Here is a 24,323-nt window from a genome sequence, read left to right as displayed (position 1 = left end):
CGCAGCCCGCTGCCGGCAGCGGGGCGTCCGCGAGCGCTCGGCTCTGACAGAGGGAGGAGCCCGAGGCTGCGGCGGCCGGCGAGCAGGCCATGGCCGACGCCGCCCGCGACCCCGCGCCGCTGCCGCCCCCGGCCGAGGGCTCGCCCTGGCCTCTGAGCCTCCTGCCCGGCCCCCTGGGGCTGCTGCGGCTGGACCCCACCGGCGGCGCGCTGCTGCTGCTCGGCCTGGCCGCGCTGCTCGGCTGGAGCTGGCTGTGGCGCTGCCGGCCTCCGGGCATCCCCCCCGGGCCCACGCCCTGGCCGGTGGTGGGCAACTTCGGCTTCGTGCTGGTGCCGTCCTTCCTCCGCGGGAAGAGCTGGCTGACCCGCCGGGCGAGGGACAGAGGCATCGACCCCTCCACGCTGGGCTCGCAGGTGCTGCTGACCTACCTGGCCCAAGTCTACGGCAACATCTACAGCTTCTTCATCGGCCCCCACATGGTGATCGTCCTCAACGACTTCCACAGCGTGCGCGAGGCGCTGGTGCAGCAGGCCGAGGTCTTCAGCGACCGCCCGAGCGTGCCGCTCGTCTCCCTCCTGACCAAGGAGAAGGGTGAGCTGGGCCGCGGCCCGGAGCCGGGGGGCCGCGGGCCGCGGGAGCGCGCGAGGCTGCGGGGCCTGTGCGCCCTACAGCCGCGCACCCCGCCGCCGCGCTCCCGCACCCGAGCCCAGGGAGTGGCGGTGGCGGCGCCTCTTTAAGATTCCATCCATCTGTAACTGATGAGTACCTCTTTCGTATTTCGAGGTCAAAAGTTAGAAAACGAGCGGAAAGTTGAGGCAGGGCAATGGGAAGAAGGGATGGCCACCGGTGGGAAGCCGGACTGCATCTCTCCGGGGCAGTCTCCCTTTCCCAGAACGCAGCCTCCGGGTGTCCCGGGAAGAAACTTGGGCCGGATGAGAAAGAGGGAGAGATAGTTTCACCTTGTGAGTTTTGCGTGCAAGAGTTTAAAAAGATACTTATTTTCCCATAAAATATCAATAAGTCCAGAAAACACTTTAGGAGCCGAATAGCAGATTTAATACACTGGGTTTGTAGCTACTTTGATTCCTGCTAAGGGAGTCTAACTTGGGCAATTTTTCCAGGTTAGGAAACACGTTATCTGTTGCAGTAGAATATCACATTTACTTTTTCCCCTAACTCCATCCACCCATCTATTTATTTACTTATTTCTCTTTGTATGTATGTATGTATTTTTATTTATTGCCCTTTTTTGATCAGTTGTCCCCTCCCTTTGTCTTATGGCATAGGTCCCAGACTTTTTTTTGGCCTGACTCACTCCTTCGCAGGCATTAAATCTTTGCTTTAGGGAGGCTTCCTTGCCCCAGTTCCTCTGCCTCTTCAAGTAAATTAAGCTCCCCTTGTGAGAACTGGTTTCATTGCACAAGTGATTTTCCTTCACTGTACTTAACCAAAGCTGAGGCTCCATAATTGTGTTATCTGAGGCTGGAATGTGGGTCTTCACCACTAGACTCACATCCAAGAGGACAGAGTAATTGGTATGTGCTTGGCACATAGTAGGTAGATGCTTAAAAAGTACTTATTAAGTAAATGAACTGCTGCTTTCTGTCCTTGAAATGTGGCATAAAGAGACCCAAGCTTTTTAGAATCTGAGTAAGTCGGATTTTTTTCTTTTTTTTTTGCACCAGGATTTTAAATGAATAGTAGCAGTGATGATCATAATATTCTTAAGGTACCACTGCAAAACTGAAGTCACAAGTCTTCTACTTGGAATTCTCTTTCAATCTTATGGCTGCCTAGAAACTCCTGCCTACTTTTCTTTTCTTTGTGAAAATTGTGGTGAGCCCCTGGCAGGTGGCGCAGTGGAGAGAGCCTGCTTTTGGAGGCTAAATACCTGGGACACCAGCTGAACCCCTAGGTCGCTGGTTTGAGCTCCAGTCAGGGCTCCACCCCAAGGTCACCAGTTGGAGCCTTGGTCAGGGCACATGAGAGCAATCAATGGCACAAATAAATGGAACAAGTTGATGCATTTTTTCTCTCTCTCTCTTTCTCTCAAATAAATAAATAAATGAAAAGATAAAGAAAAGTAAACATAAAATTTGCCATCTCAAACATTTTTAATTGTAAAGTTCAATGGTATTAGGTCATTCACGTTATTGTGAAAACCATCACCATCATCTCCAGAACTCTCTTTGACTTGCCAAAGTAAAATTTTGTAAGCACTAAACAAACATTAAAAATCCCAGTTCTCACCATGGCTGAATAGGTCAGTTGGTTAGAGTTTTGGCCCAAAGCACAGAGCTTGCTGGTTTGATCCCTGGTCAGGTTATATACAGGAATGGACCAATGTACCTGTCTTTCTCCCTCTCCCTTCCACTCCTTCTAAAAATCAATAAAATAAACATTAACACATTTTTCTTAGAAAAAAACAAACAAAAAACCAATTTTCTTTTCCAAGCTCCTGGCAACCACTATTGTTTGTCTCTATGAATTTGTTCATCAACAGTATTTGTCCTTTTGTGACTGATATATTTCACCTAGTATGTTTTAAGGTTCATTCGTATTGTAGCATGTGTGAGAATTGACTTCCTTTTTAAGACTAAATAATCTTCCATTGCATGCATGTATTACATTTGTTTATCCATTCATTCCCCCAGTGGGGATGCTTGGGGGCTTCCTTCTGTGGTCTTGAAAAATGCTGCTAATGAACATGGTACATATACAAATATCTGTTAAGAAAAAACAAAACTGGTAAAAGATGTTTGCCAAGCTTAATTTTCTTTAATACAGTTCCTATAAATCAAAAAGTAAAAGCCTAACAACCCAATATAAATAGATAAAAAAATAACTTCATAAAAAGATATCAAGATATGGTTAAAAGATGATGGTAACTGGTTAGTACAGATAAAATCTACCATTGAAATTTTATTTTTCAGCGGTGAGACTTTCAAATATATTTTGATCAGTTATTGAAGGAATGGGGAAACAGGCACTCATTTGTCAGAGTAAGTTGGTATAATCTTTAAAGAGGGCAATCTAGTTTTAAAACTTAAAAAGTACACAGTCTAAGCAGTTCTAGTGCAATCAAGAGTACTTTGTGACATAAAAATTGTACAAAATTCCAGTTTTAATGTTTATTAGAACAAAATCATGCTCATTGACTGATCGTTTGTCAGTGACTGATTTTGCACATTAAGACCAGAGTATTTCTCACAGAGACTGTATGGCCCACAACCCTAAAGAATTTAGCCCTCTTCAGAAATTTTTTTTTTTTTTCATTTTTCTGAAGCTGGAAACAGGGAGAGACAGTCAGACAGACTCCCGCATGCGCCTGACCGGGATCCACCCGGCATGCCCACCAGGGGGCGACGCTCTGCCCACCAGGAGGCGATGCTCTGCCCATCCTGGGCGTTGCCATGTTGCGACCAGAGCCACTCTAGCGCCTGAGGCAGAGGCCACAGAGCCATCCCCAGCGCCCGGGCCATCTTTTGCTCCAATGGAGCTTTGGCTGCGGGAGGGGACGAGAGAGGCAGAGAGGAAAGCGCCGCGGAGGGGTGGAGAAGCAAATGGGCGCTTCTCCTGTGTGCCCTGGCCGGGAATCGAACCCGGGTCCTCCGCACGCTAGGCCGACGCTCTACCGCTGAGCCAACCGGCCAGGGCCCTCTTCAGAAATTTTAACTGACCCCTGCTCTAGAACAATACTGTATAATAAAAATTTCTGCACTGACAAAATGTTCTCCAGGCTCTCCACTAGCTAAATGTAGATAGTAAGATTGAGACAGTGAGTGAAGCTTTTGGCTATTGGGCAGCAGACTGTGTAACTCTAGAGAATGAGATGTTTATTTTAAACTGCACACATACATTTACATGTATGGAACAATACGTACATGAGTAGCAGATAATAAGAAAATACCAAATGTCCATTAAAAGAACATTGTTTAAATAAATTTTGTACCATTCATGTACAATAAGATAGCCTTATTGGAAGATATCCAAGAAAGTAAGTAAAATAAGAACAATGGATAATCTCTCTTTAAAGTAACACTTTGGGCCCTGCCCAGTGGTTCAGTGGATAGAGCATCATCCCAGTGTATGGACATCCCAGGTTCGATTTCTGGTCAGGGCACACAGGAGAAGAGACCATCTGCCTCTCCCATCCCTCCCTCTCCCCCTTCTCTCCCTCTTCTTCTACAGCCAGTAGCTTTCTTGGTTCGAATGTGGCCCAGGGTACTAAGGATAGCTCTGTTGGAGCATGTCAACCTCAGGCACTAAAAGTAGCTCAGTACTGGAGCATCAGCCCCAGATGGGGTTGTTTGGTGGATCCTAGTCGGGGCACATGGAAGAGTCTGCCTTGCTATCTCCCCACCTCTCACCTAAAAACAAACAAGCAAACAAAAATAACACTTTGGTGTGTCACAAAGTAACTAATGCCCAAAAAGGTTAGTAGTTCAAACAAGTTCTAAAATGCTGTGGTTGGTTGGGCATAGGTTGTGCCTTTGTCCCATATGGCCTTGACTAGTGGTGGTGGGGGTGCTGCAGCCATCTGGGGTTTTACTTTGCCTGGCAGTTGGGGCTGGTGCTGTTGATTGAAGCATCTTGGTTCTTTTAATGTGGCCTTTTCATATGAGTTAGGATTCTCACAGCATGGCAGCTGGGTTTCAAGTGGCTGAAAGCAGATATTAAAAGTCACTTTTGCATTCTCTAAGTTAAAGCCCTTCCAGATGCAGGCAGAGGGGAGATAAGTCCACTGTTCCATGAGAAGAGTGGACAGGAGACAAGAGGTTGTGGCCATCTTTAATTCACCACTAGCACATACTCACAAAGTTTATATAATTATAGAAAATTCTTTCTATACATGAGAAATGGTTGATAGTGTTTCCTTTTATATAGAGAAATAGAGGTTGGGGTAAACTTCTCTCTTTGCTTGTGTTCTTTGAATTTTATTCTGGGTATTACCTATTGAAAAACAAATTTTTAAGCCTCGTTTCTTCTATGCCATTGAAAATAAAAGCCATTGTTTAACAGTTTTTTATTTTTAAATAGACTAAAGTGTAGAAATGATCTGGCTCAAGGTGTTAATTCTGTTTTGTTTTGTTTTGTTTTTTAAAGAACAGTAACTTGATAGGGGACTGCCCAGAGATTCTGAGACCACAGGTCTGTTGAAGGCAGTGCAGTAAAATGTTCAAAAATCTCTTGGTTTGGATTTAGAAGCGGCTTTACTTCATTCGATAAGCCCTTTGAAAATATTTAGCCTATTACCAAGTTCACCTACCATTGGAATGTGAGCTCCATGAGGGCAAAGATTTTGTTCATCTTGGTAACCACTCTGTCCCCGCTATTTGGCACAGAGCAGATAACCAGAAAACGAATGAATATGTGCAAGCGAGCATTTACTGATGCACTTACTACATCAAAGTGTAATTTGTGTTGCATGTCTGTCTTTTCCTCCAGAATTTTAAAGGTAGGAATTAGATATTTTTGAGGTCTTTCTTGGCTATATTGTTTGGTCAAGAATTTATAATAAGAGTTTCTAAAATATTAGTTGGATCACACATTATCATCATATCCCTCTTTATTTAAGAGAGCACTGGGAGCCTGGGGAAACTTGGTGCTTCAGAATCTCAGCTAAAGTATTCATTCCTCCAAGAGAGGCTGTCTTGGGCAATGCTGCCCTTACTCTTGCGGATGTGTTTTAGACAAATGTGATGTGAAAGAATGGAGAAAAACTTCCGTAGTTGGTGAAGGCGATTGACAAGAGAGGTAGGGGGAGAACCATATGTCACCAAAAAATGCCTGTGGACTTAACTTGTAATAGAGAACAGATAATCTGAAGAGGAAAATTTAGATAATTGAGGATTTTTTTTTTATTGGAACCTATTCAAGAGTGAAGAATTAATTAAAGAGGAGAATGTGAGTTTATTCCAAGATGCCCATTAGAAAATGAAAGAGCAGATGAGTTCTGAGTAGTCCTCAGAGGAATGAGAACGTATATGTGATCAATGTAGAACTGCATCAAATTTAATGAATTTTAAGTATTTTTATTATAGTAATATATGTTTATTATTATAAGAGCATAAAGCATGGAAAAGGAAAAACAGAATTCTTTTCAGTTCTTTTCAAAAAGAGGGAGATCTCTGAGCCCTCTTATTAAGGTACTAATCCTATTTATAAGGGCTCCACCCTCATGACCAAATCACCTTACAAAGGCCTCATCTCCAAATACCATCACACTGGGCATTATGATTTAATATAGAATTTTGAAAGGACATATTCAGCCTTTGGCAACCCTCTGGTATTTTTCTTCTACATATACACGTTTAAAAACATATTTGCTTCCTTAAAATGGAATCATATTCTTCACACTATTTAAAATTGTTTTTATCACTTAAAGTATCATGAATATATTTCCATATTATGGAATATTCTCCTGCAAAGTTTAGTTTTTGGGGGTTTTTTTTTGTGAGACAGACAAGGCAGAGACTGACAGACAGGAAGGGAGAGAGAGAGAGATGAGAAGCATCTCTCACTGAAGGATCAATTCATTGTGGCACCTTAGTTGTTCATTGATTGCTTTCTTATATGTGTCTTGATGGGGGGGGGGTTCCAGCCGAGCTAGTGACCCCTTGCTCAAGCCAGCGACCTTTGGGCTCAAGCCAGTGACCATAAGGTCATGTCTATGATCCCACGCTCAAGCCAGCCACTCCATGCTCAAGCCAGCTACCCCACGCTCAAGCTGACAACCCTGGGGTTTCAAACCTGGGTCCTCAGCATCCCAAATGGATGTTCTATCTACCACCTGGCCAGACTCCTGCAAAGTTCTTAATAGCTGTACAGTATTCCTTTGTGAGAATGTATTATAGTTAATTTAGTCTGTCCTTTATTTGGTTTGAAGTAGATTTTTGTTTCAACTATCTAGCGTCTACTCCTCTGAGAAGAACATCTCCTTCCTCTGAGGAACTCTTTGTCCCCCCTCCCCCATCCTTTTGCATCCATTAACTGTGGTTGGGACAAAAGATTCCATACCTTTATAAGAACTCCCTTCACTAGCCACAGTGATTAGTGGAGGAATAGACTCCTGGCCAGAAGTGGATTATCAGAATATCTCACCGCTTTGTAATACTGGTTAGTCTGTGGGCTAGGCACAGAACTCAAGAATTCGTAACTACAGATACATCTGCACATGGTTTGGGGGTAAGAATTTACACTTGTGGCATTGTTTGGAAACCTCAAGCCACAGAATGAACTTTAAGGTATCCCAAATTGGTATCACTGTGGCATACTTGACTGAAGCATTTGAATCCTCCCCCAGCATTATGAGGTTGGACCCGGAGAATAGAGGACTTTCTCTCTGGTGGTGAAAATGGGAGAGCAGACATCTCAAGACAGCTGCTATTCTTGGAAAAGCTGGTCTGCAGTTGGAAAGAAGTCAGTCAGGCAGAAGGAAGTGAAAAGTGGGTGCAGGGAGAGGGTTCTGTGGCACACAATGTTCCCTGATACTCGGCCCTTCCTATTTTTTTGTGGGGTTTTTTGGTGGTTTTTTGTTTATTTTGGTTCCACATCCTAATTGTCCTTTTTGCTAAACTAGCTTGAGGGCCTATTTTTGTCGTTCCCAACCAAAAGATTCCGATTTTTTGCTTTGGAGCTTTTTTGTTCTCAGTGTCATTATCTTCCTTGAGATGAAGTTTTTGTATACACGAACAGCGTTGCTTTCCAGGGCTAAGAATGGAGATGTCACCAACTACAGGAGATGTCCGTGTCTCTTCCTAACATTTGTAAGACTCTAAGTCTTTCTGACTCCACATCATGAGTGTTTTGTAAAGTTTGGAACCCTGAGGTCGTTAATTCTGTCCCTGCCTCTCATCCCTGGCATTCCCAGGCACTGTGTCTTTGGTCACCTCTTCTGTCTTGCACTTCTTTCCTGTTAACTCATCAGCAGAAATCCCAATGCTCAAATATTAGCCTCTTCTGAGAAGGTTCTCTCCACTTTCTCGCCTTATCCAAATCTGATTTCCTTTTGCAGGTAATTTAGCTCTTTTTGAAATACCCTCTTTGACCTTGCTCAAGTTATTTATTTTTCCTAAGAGATGCCTTCATGCACAGGCTCATTAATAACTGAAGTACCAGCTCAGATGATCTCTCTTCTGAGAAGCACTGCCTCCCCTCAGATGGCATGGTGTCCCCTCCACTGTCTGCACTGCACCGTCAGTATACCTCCAACATACAATGTGCTGTACAATTTGCAATGTCAATACAACCCAGCATACCACAGTGTATTAGGGTTGTTGGATTTCCCAGCTCCTCACAAGACTGTAATCATCCTGAGAACAGGGACTTCTTCTAAATCTTTGTGCCCTCAGTATCTGGCACACAGAAGACTCTAAATAAATATTGAGAAGACTGATAGGAAAAGGGCATTTTTCTAGATAAATTATTTTTAAAATACAGATCATACATAATACCTTAAATGATGAGATGATAGAGTCAGTATCGAATCCTGAAGTTAGAGTGAGAGACCTTATCTTTTCAAGAAAAGAAGAGGAGTCCCAACACTTAGTAAATGCTGAATGCACAAAAGACTTGGCTATGGTTAAAGACAAGAGGAGTGACTAAGCTGTGGTTACTAGGAAATAGTTTATAGAGCTTTATTAAACAAAGGCGGTTCTGTTTTGGGGTGTTTGAAACATTTTCATTTCATCTTTGTCTTGACGATCACACACCAAACCAGAGGGACTTTAAACAGAAACATATATTCCACATGTGATGAACTATATTTACAGTCCTGCACCACAACATCTGAAGATAAAAAGTGGACACAGGAGTGGCCAATGGCTTCATACCATGAAGGATGACAATCTTTAAGTATGTACAGGGGAGAATGCTAGTGGAGTGTGACAATTTACCCTGCAGAACCCCCAGAAGGCTCAGAAATGGGAGGTATAGGGGTGAGCCAGTGGGTTAAAAACAGAGATTGTTAGAAATGCATGTAAGACGTAGTCGACCAGTTCCTTATGACCACCCCCACCCCTGCAGAATATAGAAAGCAGATGCTCTGGAGAACCCTGGGTTTTAGTGACCTCTTGGGCAGCCAGGGTTGCAGAGTTGGGGAAGCAAGGGCAGAAAACTATGGCCTTGGACCACGCAAGATGAAAAGCTACATCTAGATCAGGGTTAGTCAACCTTTTTATACCTACTGCCCACTTTTGTATCTCTGTTAGTAGTAAAATTTTCTAACCACCCATCAGTTCCACAGTAATGGTGATTTATAAAGTAGGGAAATAACTTTACTTTATAAAATTAAAAAGCAGAGTTACAGCAAGTTAAAGTACATAATAATAATTACTTACCAAGTACTTTATGTCAGATATTTGCTAAGTTTGGCAGAATAAATCTTTATAAAACAACTTACTATAGTTAACTCTATCTTTTTATTTATACTTTGGTTGCTCTGCTACGGCCCACCATGAAAGCTGGAACACCCACTAGTGGGCGGTAGGGACCAGGTTGACTACCACTGATCTAGATGAAAAGAGAACTTTTAAAGAGCTTAACTATGAGTGAATTAGGCAAAGAACAGTCAACAAGCCTGCCCACCAGTAAAAGAAAGCAAGGAAATTTGCCTGTCTTGTCCTGGACTATGGCAGAGAAAATTTTCTCCCCTACCACTAATCTCTGTTGAAAACATTCTGCCATTTGGGTGCAGAAGCAGCTGTAGACTATATGTAAATGAATTACAGTGATTCATTAACTGGCTGTGTAACAGTTAAACTTTATTTATAGATAGACCCTGAAATTTGAATTTCATATGATTTTCACATACCACAAAAAATATATATATATTTTTTAACTGTGTAGAAATGTAAAAGCTAGTGTCAGCTCTCTGGCAATGCACAAAGAGGCAGCAGGCTGGATGTGACCTCTGGTCTGCAATTTGCTAACACTAATCTAGACTTTAAGTAAGCTTTTTTAAAAATTTGTTTCTCTCAATTCAAAAGAAGTCAAGAAAGGAAGGGAGAAAAGAGAATGGACATAGTACAGATAGAAAGTGCAAAATAATGTTAGACATAATACTTATATTAAATGTAAGTGGACTAACTGTACAGACTAAAAGACTGCCAGGATAGATTTTGAAAAACAATCCAACTATAAGTTTTAAAAGAGATACACCCTCCCCCCAAAGAAGAAACATCCCAAACATCAGGGAACATTCTATTTCAAAGTAAAAGAAAGGAAAAGATTATACCAAGAAAATACTTTATAAAGAAAAGCTTATAAAAAAATAACTAAAAAGAAAAGCTGATATATTTTTGACAAAATATACTTTGTCGGCTTAATTGTTAAGAATAAGGAGGGTATTGCATGATAAAAGGAGGTTGGTGTGGTTTTTTTTCACAAGGAAGATATAAGAATTCTAAACGTGAATGTACCTACTAATTTTGTCTAGTATATATATATATGTATCTAGTATATATATATGTATATATATACATAGATATAGCTATAAATATATAGCTATGATTTTTATTTACATGTAACAAAAATTTACAGAACTGCAAAATGACCATTATAGCAGAATATTTAACATAAGTAATTGAACAGTAGAGAGAACAGGCAGATAAAAATTTGGTAAAGATACAGAAGATTTGATTACAACAGTTACCAAACTTTCTCTGTTGGGTATATATACCCAACAATTGCTTGGATAAAAATTCTTAACTTTTGGAAGTTTTATTAAAATTGATGGCCCTGGCCAGTAGTCTCAGTGGATAGAACATCAGCCTGACTTATGACATCTTGGGTTCAATTCCCAGTCAGGGCATAAAGGAGACGTGACCATCTGCTTCTCCCCCTCTTCGCCTCCCACAGCCAGAGGCTTGATTGGTTTGAGTCTTGGCCCAGGCGCTAAGGATGGCTCAGTTGTTCCAAGCTCATCAGCCTCAGGCACTAAAAATAGCTCAGTTGATTTGAGCATTGGCCCAAGATGGGTTGCCAGGTGGATCCCAGTCAGGGCGCATGCGGGAGTCTGTCTCACCATCTTCCCTCCTGTCACTTAAAAAAAAATTGGTGCCTGACCTGTGATGGCGCAGTGGATAAAGCGTCGACCTGGAAATGCTGAGGTTGCCAGTTCGAAACCCTGGGCTTGCCTGGTCAAGGCACATATGGGAGTTGATGCTTCCAGCTCCTCCCCCCTTCTCTCTCTCTCTGTCTCTCTCTCTGTCTCTCTCTCTGTCTCTCTCTCTCTCTGTCTCTCCCTCTCCTCTCTAAAATGAACAAATTAAAAAAAATTAAAAAAAAATTGGTCACATACTGGGCTAAAAAGGCAAGCTCATCATCATATGACATTGTCTATATGAGACAATGGACAAAATTTGTCCATATGAGACAAGTTGAGGTAGGTGGCAAAAGAAAATCATAATAGAAAAAAAATTTAAACTAATGAAAATACATGCAAACGATACTGTGGACTACTGCTGAAGTAGTACCTAGAGGCAAGTTATAGAACCTTAACTCACTTATTAGGATAAAGGTCTAAAAATTAATGAGTTAGAAGACCAACAACAACTTAATTTTTTAAAAGATTTTATTAATTTTTAGAGAAAGGAGAAAGACTGAGAAAGGGCGGGGAGAAGCTGAAAGCATCAACTTGTAGTTGCTTCTCGTAGGTGCCTTTACCAGGCAAGCCCAGGGTTTCAAACTGGCCACCTCAGCACTTCAGGTCAACGCTCTATCCACTGTACTATCACAGGTCAGGTGAAGACCAACTTTATATATACAAAACAACAAAAGAATAAATTCAAAAAAGAGGAACCTGCCCTGGCTAATTGGCTCAGTGGTAGAGCATTGGCCCAGCATGTGGATGTCCCCGGTTCGATTCCAGGTCAAGACACACAGAAGTGCCCATTTGCTTCTCCACCCTTCCTCCTCTCCCTTCTATCTCTCTTCCCCTCCCACAGCCAAGGCCCCATTGGAGCGAGTTGGCCTGGGCACTGAGGATGGCATCATGGCCTCACCTCAGGCACTAAAATGGCTCCAGTTGCAACAGAGCAATGGCCTAGATGGGCAAAGCATCGCCCCCTAGTGGGCTTGCCAGGTGGATCTCTGTTGGGCACATGTGGGAGTCTGTCTCTCTGCCTCCCACTTCTCACGTAAGAAAAAATACAAAAAAAAAAAAAAGAAGAACCTGTTATTTTATTTTCTCATTAAACTTTGTTTTAATGGGTCTCAAAATTCTGTGACAATTTTTGGTCAAGTTATTTCCATTAAAAAGTACTGATTTTTAAAAAATTATTTAAAAACTGCCACACACACACACACACCCTCAAATGGTCCACTAAACATTTTCCATTCCTTCTGAAAGTTATGATGCCTTGTAATCATTAATCAGTCTTTTACTATTAAAATTAAATGGCCAATCAAGACAAACAGTTCTGAGATGTCCTTCCACTTCTGATTAAGCCTGGGATAGCAGGTATTGGGGATAATATTTAGCCTTCTAAGCTCTCTGGGCAGACTTGGTGACTTTGCCAGCTCCAGCTGCCTTCCTGCTCACTGCTTTCATGACCTGTTTCAATCCATTAACAGCAAAACAGCCCAGAGGAGGACAGTCAGAGAAGCTCTCAAATACACATGGGCTTGTCAGGAACTATATCAATGACAGCAGCATCACCAGATTTCAGAAACTTTGGGCCATCTTTCAGCTTTTCCCCAAAATGAGGATTAGTCCCTTTCAGCTCAGCAAATATGCAAGCAATGTGAGCTGTGTGACAATCCACAGGTGCATAGCCAGCACTGATTTGGCCTGAATGGTTCAGGATCATCATTTGAGCTGTGAAGCCAGGTGCTTCCATCGGTGGGTCATTTTTGCTGTCACCAGCCACATTGCCCTGATGAATATCTTTGACAGACATGCTCTTGACATTGAAGCCCACATCGCCCCCAGGAAGACCTTCACTCAAAGCTTCATGGTGTATTTAAACAGACTTTACTTTAGTTATAACCCTGACTGGAGCAAAGGTGACCACCCTGCTGGGTTTGAGAATACCAGTCTCCACTCAGCCCACAGGGACAGTACCAATACCACTGATTTTGTAGACATCCTGGAGGTGCAGATGCAGGGGCTTATCAGTTGGTGGCTTCAAGCAGTGTGGTTCCCCTGCATTACCATCTTTATGGGTGACTTTCCATTCCTCAAATCAAGGCATGTTAGCATTTGACTCCAATGTGTTGTCGCCATTCCAACCAGGAATTGGTATAAGTGCTATTGTGTCAGGGTTGTAGCCAATTTTCTTAATGTAGATGTTGAGACTTCTTTGATAATTTCTCAGACCTCTGCTGGTTCTAGGGTGGCTCAGAGAAACCCATTTTGTTAATACCAAGAACGAGTTGTTTCATACAGTGTGTAAGCCAGAAGGCATGCTCATGGTCTGCCCATTCTTGGAGATACCTACTTCAAATTCACCAACACCAGCAGCAACAATCAGGACAACACAGTCAGCCTGAGATGTGCCTGTCATCATGTTTTTGATAAAGTCTCTGTGTCCTGGGGCATCAATGATGGTCATATAATCCTTGCTGGTCTCAAATTTCCAGAGGGACATGTTAATGGTGATACCATGGTCACTTTCCACTTTCAGTTTATCCAAGACCCATGCATTCTTAAAGGAGCCCATCCCCACCTCAGCCGTCTCCTCAGATTTTTCAATGATTCTTTTGTCCATCCTACCACATTTGTAGATCAGATGACCAGTAGGGGTAGACTTGTCGGAATCTACGTGTCCAATGACAACGACGTTGATATGAGTCTTTCCCTTTCCCGTTTTGGCTTTGATTTAGTGGTGGTTTTCACAACTGTGTTCTGGCAACAAACTGATAGCCAGTGTTCTAATCCATTGGTGCTATTGAATAATTCAGCTCATATTTAACAACCTCCTCCTTTGTATTCAGTGCTATATCAGAAAGATTTTGATGGTGAGCACAATTAGTTATTATCCTTGCCCTTATGTGCAGTCTGCTACCATCTTAATCCTTCTGTTCAGAATGTTTAGCATTTGGGTATACCAGCCTGAAATATTTTCTAAGCCTTGATTCACTCTTATGAAAATAAAATTTTGAAATTTACACTAACTCTAGAAATTGAAAATCACTCCTTTTCATTTCACCAAAAGTTAGTATCTAAAATATAATAATAAACTATACAGCAAATTTTTTTTCCTAATCAAATTGCATATGACTTGTTATTACAAACATATACTATATTGACAACTACATTTTGATCATCATTTGTTTTGGCTGGTGATCTTTATCTATATATGAACTTTGGACAAGTGACTTGAGAAATACAGAATACATTCCTGGTATGTCCTGGTGAGTATTATCAGGCATTGCTCTCTCTCACCTTCTTTTCTTGTGTGTCTTTTTGTAGGGATTGTATTCGCACGTTATGGTCCAGTCTGGAGACAACAAAGGAAGTTCTCTCATTCAACTCTTCGTCATTTTGGCCTAGGAAAACTTAGCTTGGAGCCCAAGATTATTGAGGAGTTCAAATTCGTAAAAGAGGAAATGCAGAAGCATGGAGAAGACCCCTTCAACCCTTTCCCGATTATCAACAATGCCGTCTCTAACATCATCTGCTCCATGTGCTTTGGCCAACGCTTTGATTACACCAACAGTGAGTTTAAGAACATGCTTAAATTTATGTCACGAGCATTAGAAATCAGTCTGAACACCCAGCTCCAACTGGTCAACATATGCTCCTGGCTTTATTACCTTCCCTTTGGACTATTTAAGGAATTAAGACAAATTGAAAATGATATCACCATTTTCCTTAAAAAAATCATCAAAGACCATCGAGAGTCTCTGGATGTTAAGAACCCTCAGGACTTCATAGACATGTACCTTCTCCATGTGGAGGAAGAGAAGAAAAATAACAGCAATAGTAGTTTTAACGAAGATTACTTATTTTATATCATCGGGGATCTCTTCATTGCTGGGACTGATACCACAACTAACTCTTTGCTTTGGTGCCTTCTGTATATGACATTGTACCCTGAAACACAAGGTAATTAATGGATTTTATTTTATTAATGACAAAACTAGGCTACTTAAATTAGGATAAGCAACCTTGGTGATCCTGTATCTTTTAGTACTAAGCAATGTCTTTAGGCCAGAAAACAAAATGGAAATACTTGCATCTTGTAGGGAGTTGGTAAAGTGTTAGCAAGGAAACTCCCAAGTTTCTAGACAGTGCCATACTTGCTTGCTCCTGCTTTAAATCTCTACAAGTCTGAATCTGTGTAGAGTCTATGAAGAAGAAAGAACTTTAGAGAGGAATAACAATTTAGAGCTGAGGAGAATCATAATGATCACATGAACCCATTCATCTTATATTGAAAATGGAGAACAGAGGCCCAGAGAAGTTTGTGACTTTGACAAAGTCACACAACTAGTTCCAGCACATCACTGCTTACAGGCAGTGAGTGCCAGTGGCAGTTCATGCTGGAAGAACACAGGGGAGGGGAGTGTATTAATTTTCTGTCGCTCCTGTAACAACCGCCCACTCAGTGACTTAAAACAACACAAACTTGTTATCTTATGGTTCTGTACATTAGAAGTCTGACATGTCTCACTGGGCTAAAATGAAGATGTTGGCAGAGCTGCATTCCTTCTTGGAGGCTCTAAAGAAGAATCCATTTTCAGCTTCCTTGCTCATGGCCCTCTTCCTCATCTTTGAGGCCAGAAATGTTACATCTCTCTATTTGTCCATAGTTGTATTTCCCTCAGACGCTAAACTCAACTGGGGAAAGTTCTCCAATTTTGAGGCCCATGTAATTAGATTGAATATACCCATAAAATCCAGGATGATCACTTTGTGAAGGCCCTTAACTTAATCATATCTGCAAAATCTCTTGTGCCAGGTAACAGCATATTCACAGGTGTCAGGGATCAGGTTATGGACATCTTTGAGGGAACATGTTTTGCCTACCATGGATGGAATCATGCCTACCTGTATTAGATAATCTGCTGAGTAACACATTATCCCCAAATTTAGCATCTTAAAACAGCATCTCACAAAGTTTCTGAGGATCAGGAATCCAGAGCAGCTTAGCCTGGATGGTCTAGCTTAGGATTTCTCATGAGGTTGCAGTCAGATCTGGCTGGGGTTGCAGTCACCTATAAACCTGACTGGGACTGAAGGGTCCGCTCCCAAGATGCCTTAGCCACTTGACTATTGGCTGAAGGCCTTCCCACTTAGACCTTTCCTTAGGGCTGCTTGAGTTGGCCCAAGGGAGGGTGAAAGGTCAAAGCAGGAGTCGCAGTGTCTTAGAGCTTAAGTTCAGAACTGACATGCCAACTCTTCTTCCTTATTCGGTTGGTCACTTAGACCAACTTGGTATAAAGTGGGAGGGGACTGCATAAGAACTTGTAAACCAAGAGGCATGAAGACCACTGAGGGCCATGTTGGGCTACTGCACATTGTCACATAGAAAAGCTTAGAGAGGCAATCCAGTCTTCCTATGAGAGTATGATTCAGACTGCTCTTGGACACAGAGGGCTTTCTCCTTTGCCCTCTCTACCTACTTTTTGTTTTGTTTTGTTTTAAAGAATGAGGAGAGAGAGGAGAGAGAGAGAAAGAGAGAGAGAGGGGGAGAAAGGGAAAATGAGGGCAGGGGGAAGGAGCAGGAAGCATCAACTCATAGTAGTTGCTTCTCGTATATGCCTTGACCAAGCCCAGAGTTTCGAACTAGTGACCTCAGCATTCCAGGTTGATGCTTTATCCACTCCGTTACCACAGGTCAGGATCTATCTGTTCTGTTATTCTTCAAAGTCACACAGAGGTACAGGGTCCTTGGGACTAGAGGGCTTCACTTCACTCAGGATGAATCAGGCCTGTACTTCCTGAGCTAGGCTAGAGCTAGGCTAAATATGGAATTAAGGAGTTTAACTGGAAATTACCAGTTGTGTGTAAAAGGTGATGGAAAGTGGGCATAGGAGAGCAATCTTAACTCACCCCTGGATTATCTTCTGGTTTATTCTTTCCTTTTTTGTATAGAAAAGGTTCATGAAGAAATTGAAAGGGTCATTGGTGCCGACCGAGTCCCTTCCCTCACTGACAAGGCCCAGATGCCCTACACAGAGGCCACCATCATGGAGGTACAGAGGCTGACTATGGTGGTGCCGCTCTCCATTCCTCACATGACCTCGCAGAAAACAGGCAAGTCTGGATGCCCTTGTGGGAAGCTCATCCCCTCAACCGAGGAGTTGATGTGGGGATATGGCGACCGTCAACTGGCTTGATCCTTCTGATAGTTTAGCATTGTGTCTTGGACAGTCCATGTCCAGGGGATACTTCTGCCCACAGTTGACTATTATTTATTGCACTGGCATTCCAGCACAGCTTGTTTTGTAAACAGCTCTTTAGTTCAGAGCACAGGTGTTCACATTGGTCAAACAAATTATGCTACCATTTATGGTGGCTGCTTTGACAGAAGAAACTCTAGAATTAACAAAGGCACCTACCTACCGCTCAGCCCTCTTCTCAGAGGTCAGAAGAGCTAGGCTAAATATGGAATTAAGGAGTTTAACTGGAAATTATCTTACTTCAATTGGTACAATTCTACAACTGAAGCATAAACATGAAAGAATTAGAAGAGCCCATTTGATTCTAAGGGTACCTGTTTCAACCTTTCACAATGAAATGTGTCCCTTTGGTCTTGCCATTCACAAACAGGGTGGGGCAAAAGTAGGTGTATAGTTGTTCATATGGAAAATATAATAATAATAATATAAGAATAAATTGTTTCGTGTTCTCATAACTGTAAACCTACCCTGCATAGGCACTCTGTATAGGCACTCAGACACTGTAAACAGCCCTCATAACAAGGAATTTACCTCCTTGGAGATAGCCCATGATGTAACAGGCTTAAATCTAGTTATGAGGCAGTTGTGGGAGGCAATCACTTGTGGATGACATTGGATCATTTAATGATTTCTTTAATACAGATTAGATACACTGTGTGTGCAGTATCTTTTGGGCATTTTTTAAAGTGCACATGAATTTTTCAGCCAGGTATGAGGCAGTGCATCATACATCCCTCTAGCTCAGTGGGCCCCAACCCCCGGGCCGTGGACCAGTACCAGTCCGCAGAGAAAGAATAAATAACTTACCTTATTTCCGTTTTATTTATATTTAAGTCTGAACGATGTTTTATTTTTAAAAAAAGGACCAGATTCCCTCTGTTACATCCATCTAAGACTCACTCTTGACGCTTGTCTTGGTCACGTGATACATTTATCCGTCCCACTCTAAAGGCGGTCCGTGAAAATATTTTCTGACATTAAACCAGTCCGTGGCCCAAAAAAGGTTGGGGACCACTGCTCTAGCTTAGTTTACCTCTCTCATCATATTGTTATGTGGACATATAAGACTCTGTACACTATAAAGTTTTATACAAGTATTACCAATTTCTATTCTTTGGGAAAGTTTACTTGGTATGCCCTGTGATTTCTGTTTTGGTGTTTTTCTTAATTGTAATGTTTTTATGGTTTGATCTAATTCGTTAACTCCACACCCACTGAAGCGCCTTTGAGGCTGAGTCCCAATGTGGTGCAGAGAAAAGGATGCTAATTGTTAAGGTCCTGTCCCAGCCCGTCAGTACCTCAAGGGTTAGTCTTAGCAAATTAAGGAGCTAGGTATGTAACTAGGGATTTTTTAGATAGCAGTGTTTACAGAGAATGATTAATAAAAAGCATTTTTCTTTTGTTTTAGTGCTCCAAGGGTATACTATTCCAAAAGGAACCCTGGTATTACCCAACTTGTGGTCAGTGCACAGAGACCCGGCCATTTGGGAGAAACCCGATGATTTCAACCCTACTCGATTTCTGGATGATCAAGGACAGCTTATTAAAAAAGAAACATTTATTCCTTTTGGGATAGGTCAGTTAAACTTTTATTTTCTTAATGGCATTATTAAAAATAAAGTAGAACCAAAAGAATCTTTTATTTCATAATATTGTTTTTAAAATGTTTCTTGACAAACAAAGAGATAAATAATTTAGATAATACATCTCTATGTTCATTTCAGGTTTTAAAAACAAAATGAAAGCAGTTTCATTTCAATCTTTAAATATGCCTAGAAATCTTCATTTCTGAAGTGTTCAGGTGATTGAGTCCTAGGGAACTGTTGGAGTTAAGAGCAACTTGTGACCCTCGGCTGGGCTGGGGGGGTGAGAGGGGGGTTCACTATTCTCAGTGGTCCTTTTAGGTTCCTAGATTAGGACCTGTAGTATTCTTCCTATGTAGAAGGAATGCTCCAGAGTCTTAATCTGATTATTTTCTTTCTAATCATCCAGGTAAGAGCGCAGGAAAGGAAGAAGTAGGTACATAGGTAAGAAGAGACAGACAACCACCACACTGGATCTATTTGTAGTTCCTATTCAGGATGAGTAGATTTTTATGCACAGGAGTTAAAATGTGAAATTCATATGTAAAAATTCTGACCAGCATTATTGTGGGAGGTCATATGGTATAGCTGGCATTTTTTTTTTTTTTACTTATTTTGAGAGTACATTTATTAAAGCTAGAGACAATGAAACAAGGAAGGGCTTAGGATAGCAGAAGCAACAGGAGAGAGATTAGGCTGCTTTGGCTCACTGAGAAATAAAAGTCATGGCCCTGGCCGGTTGGCTCAGTGGTAAAACATTGGCCCAGCGTGTGGACATCCCAGTTTTGATTCCCAGTTAGGGCACACAGAAGTGACCATCTGCTTCTCCACCTCTCCCTCTCCCCTTTTTCTCTTTCTCTTTCCCTCCTGCAGCCATGGCTTGATTGGTTCAGGCACATTGGCCCCGGGCACTGAGGATGGCTCCATAGAACCTCCCATTCAGGCACTAAAATAGCCTAGTTGCGGACATGGCCCCAGCTGGCCAGAGCATTGGCCCCAGACAGGGATTGCCAGGTAGATCCCTGTCAGGGCACATGCAAGAGTCTATCTTTCCTCCTCTCACTTGGAAAAGAAGGAAAAAAAAGAAAGAAAGAAAAGTCATAGTGACAGAAGTAAGCCAAGGCAGGGCTGCTGTTAGCTCACTGAAGTTAGTGGAAAAGGGGCCATGGAGACAGGTTCAGGGTGTTAGCCTGGACAAGCTGCTGCTGTCCACTGCTGCCCTGGTGGCAAGTCTTGTGGGGACCCTTAGAGTTTAGGAGAGGGAAGTAAGTTGTGGGCGTGCTCCTGGGAGCGAGTTGTGGCAACATTTGCATTTAAAACATTCTACTTAGATATTTCATATAAATGTGTCCTTCTTGATATAGGAAAAGGGGAGATACAGTATTATAATGCTTGCTTCTCTTCTGATCTCATTTCAGGGAAGCGGGTGTGTATGGGAGAGCAGCTGGCGAAGATGGAACTGTTCCTGATGTTCGTGAGCCTCATGCAGAGTTTCACCTTCGCCTTACCCAAGGACTCTAAGGAGCCCAACCTGACAGGGAGATATGGTCTAACGTTAGCTCCACATCCATTTAATGTAATCATTTCAAAGAGATCAAAACATCTCCAGAAAGAGATGGTGAACAGAATGTAAATGCATGTCTTTCTGAACACATCCTTTCTGCTGCGGTTGACGAGGATCCAGGTTAGGCTCATATTAGAGACTCCAAAGAGAGTAGGACACGTGGGAGCTTTCATCTTGGAGGATTCCCGAGCAGGGTACTTCAGCCCCTTTAGTAAAGTATGTCTGTGACTTAGGGGAGGGGACCAAAGTATTGGACTGGGGAGATTTTATTCCCAGTGATTTCTACCAATGAGCATTTTTCTCATCTCTCAGTGCCTTAGCCATTTCTTGTGATAATAAAACTTACCTTCTGTCTCAGTATTAATGAAGGTTAAATGCCCCATATTTTTCTGACATCACCAAAACACTGTTAAGTTCTGCAGAACAAATTAAGGAATAAAAGGAAGACCTACCTGTTTAAGACCTGTGATCACGTGAAAGTGGTGTTCAGACTTGAATACTTTGTCAGAGAAGGATGTGAGTTTAAGCTGAATTAAGAGCTTTCCTTGACACAGATTCTATGTCACTTTGTGGGCGGGGGGCTTGTCTTGTTCTTGTTAATCTTTTTGTTTATGATTTTAGTTTTTACTTGTAACATGGGAGGAAGTGGACCCTAATCCGATCATGTTAAGGAAAGGTTACAGTCTGAATTGATTTACCTACCTTCTATTTCAACTACATATCCTGGCTGGAGAAGTGGCTTCATGGCAGAATTCCTTTCTACTGAGTTTACTTGTAAAGATACAGCTCTACATTTTGACTTAAGCACTGAATAGTGAGCTGGGGAACTGTGATACCGGGATTCACCAAGGAAGGATTCAGATTGTACTGAACATTTCTTTCCTGTTCTCCCTGCCACCAGGCCTAATGTATGATATCTCATAAACACTCTCAAAGACAGAAAGGCATTCTTATGAAGATAACTAAATTGTTTCTTACTAAAGAAGACTCCTCTAGAAGAGCAATTCTAAAGAAAGCTTAATTACCTCTTTCAGGGGGTGTTTGGAAATGTATGGGAGCATTTTTGTTATCATGATGGGGGTGCTACTGGCCTTTTGCTGCCTTGAGGCCAGGATGTTAAATGTCTGAGCAATTCTGTACAAGAATTATCCTGCCCAGTATACCAATACTTCTTCTAAAGAGAACACAGTCCAAAGAATGACTAGCCTTTTCCTTGATTCACCCATAGTACTTCCTTATATGGAAGCAATCATGATAATATTGCTTCTACAAAACAACAATATTTTGAGCCTTTCCTTCTGCTAGCACCATATTTAATGCTTTTCTTATAGTCATACATAATTCTTGCAGAAACTCTATTAAGAGGATGCCCTTTTGTAGCTGATAAAGCTGAAGCTTAAAGATGTTTAGGCACCTCATTGAAAGGTGCCATTGTTCATGGTAAATTTACCAGTCTTTGCACCTGGAGACTCTAAAACACTCTGTGCACTGCCACCACTTGATCCCATAGCAGTCTGCCTCTTTATGCTTTCAATATGGACAAATGAAATACAGATTAATTATAGGTGCCTTGAGGATTTTTGTTAATTAAAACTAATAAACTAAATGACTAGGAACAAACTGAGTGAATGGAGAGGGTGTAGAGTATGGATTTTAGATGAGATACATGCCTGGATTAAACTGCATCTTGATCAGTACAGTTTGTTCTTGACCTGGAATTTTATATGCTTTTTTGAATTGCACTAATAACTTGGGATTAGCAAGTTTATAATTCCTTAATTTTATACATGCTTAATTTCAACTTTCCTAAAACAGTCTATAGCTTACTTGAGAAAAAAACTGTTCTGTGAGGCTGTATTTAAATCAGATGTTTACTGAACTCTTAAATATACTGCCTCACACTGTGGCACTTTAAAAACAGCTTTTATGTCCTGGCTGGCGCACGGAGGTTGTGGGGGTTCAATCACTGGTCAGGTTGTACAACTGGATGCAGCTAAGTGAAACAAGGAGTTGATGCTTCTCTCTCTTTCCCTTCGCTCCCCAATCCCCTCTCCCTCTCTTTCTTAAATCAATGGAAAAATTTAAAAATAAAAGTTTTATATGGTAATTGAAATGGCTATTAATGCTTTCCTTGCACATGTTGACATTTTACAATTTTATACTTTAGGATTTATTTGAAATTAAAAATTATATTACTTTGTTTTATAAATCTGCCTAATATCTCGTTTAGTCTTCATCTTTAGCATAATTTTTATTAAACATTTTAACTTTGATAGTTTCATGTATGTTTTTTTGTTTCTTGCTTTATTTTAACTGCTAAACAAAAGTCTGTTTTACCAGATGTCAAGTTAGGAAATAGAAGAGGGCGTAGACCTTTAAAATAGAAGGATGGCCACAGTATTATATAAGCATTTAGCCAGCTGGGTAATACAGTTTCTCTCAGGACTATATCGCAGCCCAAGTTTATGTGCCATGTCAAAGTCCAGCATTATTTGAGGAAAGGATGAATCTAAACAATCTCTCTTGTGGCAAAATATTTTTTTATTTTATTTATTTATTTACTTATTTACTTTTTACTTATTTGTTTATTTATATTTTTCTTAAGTGAGAAGCAGGGAGGCAGAGAGACAGACTCCTGCATGTGCTTGACTGGGATCCACCTGGCAAACCCACTAGGGAGTGATGCTCTGCCCATCTAGGCCTGTTGCTCCGTTGTAACTAGAGCCATTTTAGCGCCTGAGGTGGAGGCCATGGTGCTGTCCTCAGTGCCAGCACCAACTTGCTCCAGTGGAGCCTTGACTACAGGAGGGGAAGAGAGAAATACAGAGAAAGAAGAGGGAAAAGAGTAGAGAAGCAGATGGTCACTTCCCTGTGTGCCCTGACCAGGAACCGAACCCAGGACACCCACACGCCAGGCTGACACTCTACCACTGAGCCAACCGGCCAGGGCTTTTATTTTATTCTTTAAAATTTATTTTTCAATTACAGTTGTTATATATTAGTTTGAGGTATACAACATAGGGATTAGACATTTATAAACCTTATGATGTGATCACTCTGATAAGTTTAGTACCCATATGACACCATACATAGGTACAATATTATTGACTATAAACTGTACTTTCGATCCCTGTGACTATTTTTATAATTGACAATTTGTATTTCTTTTTTTTTCTTTTTTTTTTTTATTTTTATGAAGCTGGAAATGGGGAGAGACAGTCAGACTCCCGCATGCGCCCCACTGGGATCCACCTGGCACACCCACCAGGGGCGATGCTCTGCCCACCAGGGGGCGATGCTCTGCCCCTCCAGGGCGTCGCTCTGCCGCGACCAGAGCCACTCTAGCACCTGGGGCAGAGGCCAAGGAGCCATCCCCAGTGCCTGGGCCATCTTTGCTCCAATGGAACCTTGGCTGCGGGAGGGGAAGAGAGACAGAGAGGAAGGGGGGGGGGTGGAGAAGCAAATGGGCGCTTGCTGAGCCAACCGGCCAGGGCCTGACAATTTGTATTTCTTAATTGCTTTCATCTTTTTCACCTATCCCCCAAACCCCCTCCCATCTGGCCACTATCAATTTATCTCTAACCATGAGTTAGTTTCTGTTTTATATTGCTTTTTAGATTTCACATATAAATGAAATCATATGGTATTAGTTTTTCTCTGACATTTCATTTCAGTCAGCATAATACACTTTAGGTACATCCATGTAGTTGCAAATGGAAAGATTTTATTTTTTATGGTTTAGTGATGTATCTTCTTTATCCACTCTTATTGATAAGACACTTATGTTCCCTCCTGATCGTGGCTATTGCAAGTAATGCTGCAAT

At 41.7% G+C, this 24,323-nt stretch overlaps 1 protein-coding gene and 1 pseudogene across 1 annotated transcript; one reads left to right on the top strand and one right to left on the bottom strand.

The window, feature by feature from the left end:
* On the top strand, nt 1–22,606 carry CYP2U1 (cytochrome P450 family 2 subfamily U member 1). Its single transcript, XM_066232943.1, has 5 exons — nt 1–591; nt 14,417–15,052; nt 17,045–17,206; nt 18,761–18,928; nt 20,354–22,606. The coding sequence occupies exons 1-5, from the start codon at nt 90–92 to the stop codon at nt 20,566–20,568; spliced, it is 1,683 nt and encodes a 560-aa protein (XP_066089040.1). The 5' UTR covers nt 1–89; the 3' UTR covers nt 20,569–22,606.
* Nucleotides 11,221–14,148, bottom strand: LOC136338018 (elongation factor 1-alpha 1 pseudogene; annotated as a pseudogene).
* Nucleotides 22,607–24,323: the final 1,717 nt, after the last annotated feature.

Source organism: Saccopteryx bilineata, chromosome 5 (genome assembly GCF_036850765.1).
Source record: "Saccopteryx bilineata isolate mSacBil1 chromosome 5, mSacBil1_pri_phased_curated, whole genome shotgun sequence".
Lineage (NCBI taxonomy): Eukaryota > Metazoa > Chordata > Mammalia > Chiroptera > Emballonuridae > Saccopteryx > Saccopteryx bilineata.
The sequence above is the reverse complement of the archived record's forward strand: the minus strand, read 5'-3'. Positions and strand labels throughout refer to the sequence as shown.

Bases quoted from the DNA above. Each gene is read 5' to 3' on its own strand.
- CYP2U1 (XM_066232943.1), top strand. From the start codon at position 90: ATGGCCGACGCCGCCCGCGACCCCGCGCCGCTGCCGCCCCCGGCCGAG. The intron at 17,207-18,760 runs GCAAGTCTGGAT...CTTTTGTTTTAG, and splicing joins CATGACCTCGCAGAAAACAG to TGCTCCAAGGGTATACTATT. The intron at 18,929-20,353 runs GTCAGTTAAACT...ATCTCATTTCAG, and splicing joins ATTTATTCCTTTTGGGATAG to GGAAGCGGGTGTGTATGGGA.